General features: G+C 44.5%; 1 protein-coding gene across 1 annotated transcript in view; it reads left to right on the top strand.

Annotated features, from left to right (window-relative positions):
* Positions 1 to 676: 676 nt before the first annotated feature.
* Positions 677 to 6,000, top strand: part of PKHD1L1 (PKHD1 like 1) — a 178,619-nt gene continuing 173,295 nt past the window's right edge. The window contains exons 1-2 of the mRNA XM_055546412.1: positions 677 to 833; positions 2,913 to 3,002. Of these exons, the coding sequence (XP_055402387.1) occupies positions 761 to 833; positions 2,913 to 3,002 (163 nt within the window). The 5' untranslated portion in view covers positions 677 to 760. The remainder of the gene's footprint in view (positions 834 to 2,912; positions 3,003 to 6,000) is intronic.

Below are 6,000 nucleotides of genomic sequence, written 5' to 3'. Positions count from 1 at the left end.
GAATAATTTTCAGTGTGAGTATGTCCTAGGCATTGAAGTCTGCCGAATAGGAGCCAGTGCAGGGCATAAAAGCCCTGGCTCTGAAGTTTCTGGGCTCAAGTCCTGGGTCGACACTTAGGTGTGTATGGCTTTGGGCAAGTAACCTAAAGTTCGCCTCAGTTAGGGCCTGTGAGGATGGGGGTCATAATCATAGTAACAGTCCTTATGGAACTGTTGTGAGTTGAAGTCTCTAGGGCGCCTGTTTGGGGGGTGGGGGGACGTGCCCAGAGATCAACAAACATTGAAGTCCAGAAATGGTGGGGCGGGGTCGGGGGTGAAAAGAGAGAAAGGAACGAAGGAGCGAAGGAAGTTTGGAAGGAAGGGAGGAAGGACGGGGTGGGGGAGGAGGTGAATAGCGGGAGGGAGAAAAGGCGGAGTTGATGGAACACTTGCCGCTGGATCTTTCTTGCGAAGAAAAAGTGGGGTTATTGAACCCGTGGAGACACCCTTGCAGCGTCAGCACTCAAGTCTGAGTGCGGAGGCGCGGTGGCGACCAACGGGCCAGGGCGCCAGGCGCTGGATGAAAGGTGTGCGTCTGCGCGCGAACCCCGGGGGCGCCCGGGCCGGCGGGGCGGGGCGGGGCGGGGCGGGCGTGGGGCGGCCCCGGGGCTGCGAGTCCGCCTGCGCGCCTGGACGAGGCGCGCGCGCTAGCGGGCTGAGCGCGGCGTGGGCCGAGCTGCAGACGAGTAGCGGGCGTGGACCCTGCGCCTCTAGCTCTTCAATGGGACACCTGTGGCTTTGGGGGACCTGCGGCCTCTGGGGGCTGCTCCTGAGCATCGTAGAGCCCCGCGCAGGTAACTCAGTTGGGGCACCAGGGAGGCAAGCAGGAGAGTTTGGTGTAGAAGCTCCCGAGGTCCGGGGATGGGCGGCACCGCCTGGCTCCTGCCAAGGTCAAGGCTGAGGGTGCGCAACTGCATGGCGATCCTGGGGACTAGGTTTAGTAATCCTGAGACGCAGGATTAGCCTGAGACAGACAGACACGCAGTCACAGAAAGACATACGAAGACAGATTGCTCTTGCCGTCAGAGGTGCTGTTTGAATTATGGAACCTCACCCCTTCCATCCGTGGTGACTCAGTTGAAAAATAGACTGCAATTTGGCTGCGGGTGGGCTTCCCTGCTGCCTCAGACGGTAAAGACCCCGCCTGCAATGCGGGAGACCTGGGTCGGGAAGATCCCCTGGAAAAGGGTATGGCAATCCACTCCAGTACTCTTGCCTGGAGAATCCCATAGATGGGGGAACCTGGTGGGCTTCAGTGCATGGGGTCGTAGAGTCGGACACGACTGAGGAACTAAAACTTCACCTTTTTCACTTGGCTGGGGGTGGAGGACACAATCCGACTCCTCTCTTCTCCATTTTTGGGTCCCTTCTCCATTAAAGAAGGACAGAGTCTCCCAGTAGGACAGGAATGGGTCTTTGTGGCGTATGTCAGTCATTTCCAGGGGCAGCTGCCCTGTGCCTTCAACTAATACCCAAGAGAGGGCTGGGACGAGACTTGATAAGATAAGAAACTGGAGTTGGCGGTGGAGATAACGGGAAGGATGAACCTGAGATAGGCGAGAAGCAGTGCCTCTAGGACATAGGATCCAGCCTGCTCGCTGGAGTTTCCTACTCCTGGCTGTGGACTGCTCCAGGTTACAAATGTGCCTGAAGCAGAAGTGGCCTTGAAACTCTTGACAAAGACAGATGTCAAGGGCAGTCATTGGGTCTTGGAGCGGGGAGGCAGTCTTCTTTATGGTGGAGAGCTTTTGCCACTGTAGGTGAAGTCCACACTAAACTTTTCTCAGGCAGGAATGAAATCATAATTTTTAAACTTTTTCTCAGTCGTCCATTTCAATCTGTGGCTTTTCTTTATGTCACTTAACTTTTTCCACCTATTCTGAGATTTTGTTACTGGACCGAATTAATTACCTGTACAGTTTAAGCAGAAAATAAATCCCTTAAGCCATCCTGTAACTTTTGAGTTATTTTGAAGCATCAATTCCAGTTCCCCAAAGAAACTGCTCACTCATCCCTGTGTTTGCAGAGGCACCTGTCTTGGCCTAGAAGTCCACCTTGCCCCCGGTTTGTCCAGTCTAGCTAATCCGTGTTTGCTCTCCCAGGCGCAGCAGCTACACTCTTTTTTCAAAAAGCCAGTATGACCCAAGCAGTGTGGATGAAATGCCCCTTCTTACTCACGTCACCCCTGTGCTCTCTTCTGTCACTCTACAAGTTGAGCTTTTGGAAAAGTTGGGAATGCTGCACATTTGTCAATGCCCAGGAGCCTAACACTGTTTATTGAATGAATTAGTGACCTTTACATTGAGAACTCACTATCATCAGAAAGTTTCAGAAATGATCTTCCCTGAAGTCTTAACTCTGTCACAGAAAACAGTTTCTTCTTAAAACATACCATTCCTTTCTGTACCTGGACTATTCTTTCAATTTACCAGGCTATGCATTTCTTAGGGGTTTTGATAATGACCGTATTCTCCACAGAGCTGTTTCTCCAGCCTTGTCTGCTGCTCGTGTGGGCTGATAGCTGTAGTTATGGAACTGACTGTATCTAGCAGAGCTCTATATGCAATTAAGGGTCTAATAAATGTTTAATATGATAGGTACGAATGCTGAAAATGATCATGTATTATTCCTCTTTGTAGCAGGTAAGATAGTGCTCTACGTGAAGCCAATGAGTATTAACTAAGTTAAAGACTTAACTCCCTGTCTGGTCATTGGTTAGGAATAGAACCAAAAATAAAACATAAGTGTATTTACTTTCTGTCCTGTAATCTCCATGATGATTTTCTTACACCATTGTAATTTGTAACATAACATTTGATGCTGAAATGACGTACTTGAGGCTTTTACTTCTACTGTACTTTCATATCTTTCAGATGGCTCGAAAATAATTCCCAAAATCACAGAAATAATACCTAAATATGGCAGCATAAATGGAGCAACAAGGCTGACTATCAAAGGAGAAGGTACGGTTGCCTTTTATTTTTCACCAAGGTTGAGGTGTTTTAAAGACTTTCACATTTAGAGATTGATTTTTTTCCTCTTCTAAATCCACTAGAGTTGCTTCTCTATTTGGCCAGAGTAGGAAAACTCTATCCTCTTTGACACCTAATGAAACCCCAGAGAGTCTCTATCAACCTGACCATCTGAATTTGTATTATAATTACTTGTTTAACTCCAGGATCTGGACTATAATGATTGAATTGAAAGGAACATCTTTAACCCAACTCTGCAGTTACCTACTTTGTTCTTCATGGGTCTAATAGCATTTATTTTTATATTAAATAAAATATTTGTGGAGTTCGAGGGAGTAGGATGTTAGTAAGGAGGTATGATGGAGAAGTAGAATGGTTATGAAGGGAAAAAGACAGTTGAAAGCAAAGCTTTGGATCCCTTCGTCTGCCACGCAATCCTTATCATATACTTTATCAGAACATGGGTTATGTATGACTTTCTCCTTGCCTGGTCTTGGGATGGAAACAAAGTAGGCAATTACTAAATATATTTAATGAGCAACTGTTTCTTGAGTTAAATAGAAATACATGGTTCATTTAGCCATTCAGCCTTTACAATCTAAATGATGGTAGTATTCAGATAGTTATGAATTTTTGAAGGATGGGAAAGAAAGGTTTTTAAAGAATATTAATAAAAACTTTTATTTAGTCTTTAAAATAAAAAGTGCAATGGGATTTTTTTGGAGTCAGAGAAGTAACAAAGCAAGATATTTAACAATTCTGACATATATATTGAAGTGTCTTTCAATATTTCTAAGTAAAATTTCTGTAGAATTTTAATCTCTCAATGGTGTACTTGAAATGGTTTGTGCCTCTAAATTGTGAACAGTACATTTTGGATTAAAATGTGTGTGTGTGTGTGTGTGTGTGTGTGTTTAAGAGTTAGACACCTGGAGACAATGTGTTTGTTAAAGACTTTTTAAAATGTCTTTATCCATAGGTCCCTTATAATATTTATTGTTAGTATTTCTTAGATAGTGCTGGATTTTTAACAGAGATTTAGATGCCATGAGAGAAGCACCCGAAACAAAACAAAACAAGAAAACCGCTCAGCTATTTCCTTTTGCCTCAAAAGTGGGAAGCTGCTACATTAACACAGGGAGCCCAGCCTGGTGCTCTGTGACTACCTAAGGGTAGGATGGGGGTGGGTGGGAGACTCAAGAGGGAGGGATATATGTGTGTGTGTGTGTGTGTGTATAGGGCTTCCTTTGTAGCTCAGTTGGTAAAGAATTTGCCTGCAGTGCAGGAAACCCAGGTTTGATCCCTGGATTGGGAAGATCCCCTGGAGAAGGAAATGGCAACCTACTCCAGTATCCTTGCCTGGAAAATCTCATGGACAGAGGAGCCTGGTGGGCTGCAGTCCATGGGGTCGCAAAGAGTTGGGCACAACTAAGCGACTAACACTTATTTACTTATATATATATATATATAATTATGAGTGATTTGTGATGTTGCACAGCAGAAACCAACACTATAAAGCTGCTGCTGCTGCTGCTGCTAAGTCGCTTCAGTCGTGTCCGACTCTGTGTGACCCCATCGACGGCAGCCCAGCAGGCTTCCCCGTCCCTGGGATTCTCCAGGCAAGAACACTGGAGTGGGTTGCCATTTCCTTCTCCAATGCATGAAAGTAAAAAGTGAAAGTGAAGTCGCTCAGTCGTGTCTGACTCTAGCGACCCCATGGACTGCAGCCCACCAGGCTCCTCCGTCCATGGGATTTTCTAGGCAAAAGTACTGGAGTGGGGTGCCATTGCCTTCTCTGCATTATAAAGCAATTACCTCCAATTAAAAATAAATAAATAAACACCTACACCTTTTCTGTGGGCTTCCGAGGTGGTGCTAGGGGTAAAGAACCTGCCTGCCAATGCAGGAGACGTAAGAGACAGGGTTTTAATCCCCCTGGGTTGGGAAGATCCCCCTGGAGGAGGGCACGGCCACCCACTCCAGTATTCTTGCCTGGAGAATCCCATGGACAGAGGAGCCTGCTGGGCTGTGGTCCACAGCGTCACAAAGAGTTGGATGCCATTGAAGCGGCTTAGGACACATACTTTTTATCATCCAGGAACCATGGCTTGAGTTTAGTTACATAGACTCAGATCATCCCTAGTTAGAAATAGGGAAAAACAAAACAAACCATTCCATTCTTAAGGCATTTTGGAGGAACATCCTTATTAATCCAGCTATAACCTTTTCTCTTTGGTAAACTTTCTGAGTCTCAGGAGTAGTCCTCTTACTTATGAAGCACAAAATGTCATGATGAATTTGTATTTCCTCTAGTTTTCCCATCAATCTGTATTTCTGGATGCTTCTGGCCAAGAATTATAAAATAGTTAAATCCTATTTGAATTGTAGATACGTCTGCCTACTCTGATATGTCTTCCCTCGCCTTGCTTTAACCACACACAGTAGGTGACTAAAATTGTGATACCTAATGTCTTTCTCAAAGGTGGGTCTAAATACTGTTTGGGGACCAATGATATATATAGAATGTGTCTAAGGTAATGATAATGAATTTACAAAACACACCAGACCTCCAAGTCTACATGAATGTGGTACTTGAACAAAATTTATTTGGACTAACTACTTTAACCTGTTAGTGTTGTGTCTGACCCAGACTCCATGTTTAGAATTGAATACAGAGATAATTTATTAATCACAGAAGAACACCTTCTAATGGGATTTTAATTACTCTATCACCTAAATGTTGGTAATGGCTTTTTAAATACTTGATCACCTAAATGTTGGTCCCATATAACTTCTAAAATTTTTGTAGTGGTCACGATGAAAAACTAAAATATAGAAATATTTAACTTGAATTCTCTGAAATTCCACCTTCCAGAAAGATCTATTGTTAGTATTTTTTTGGTATCCAAATGGCTTTTGTCTATTTCCACACATAATGAACTTTACAGGTAAAAATTTGCTAGTGTTTTACTTTCTTCTAAAGTCTATC

The sequence above is a fragment of the Bubalus kerabau genome, chromosome 14, assembly GCF_029407905.1.
Source record: "Bubalus kerabau isolate K-KA32 ecotype Philippines breed swamp buffalo chromosome 14, PCC_UOA_SB_1v2, whole genome shotgun sequence".
Taxonomy (NCBI): domain Eukaryota; kingdom Metazoa; phylum Chordata; class Mammalia; order Artiodactyla; family Bovidae; genus Bubalus; species Bubalus kerabau.
The sequence above is the reverse complement of the archived record's forward strand: the minus strand, read 5'-3'. Positions and strand labels throughout refer to the sequence as shown.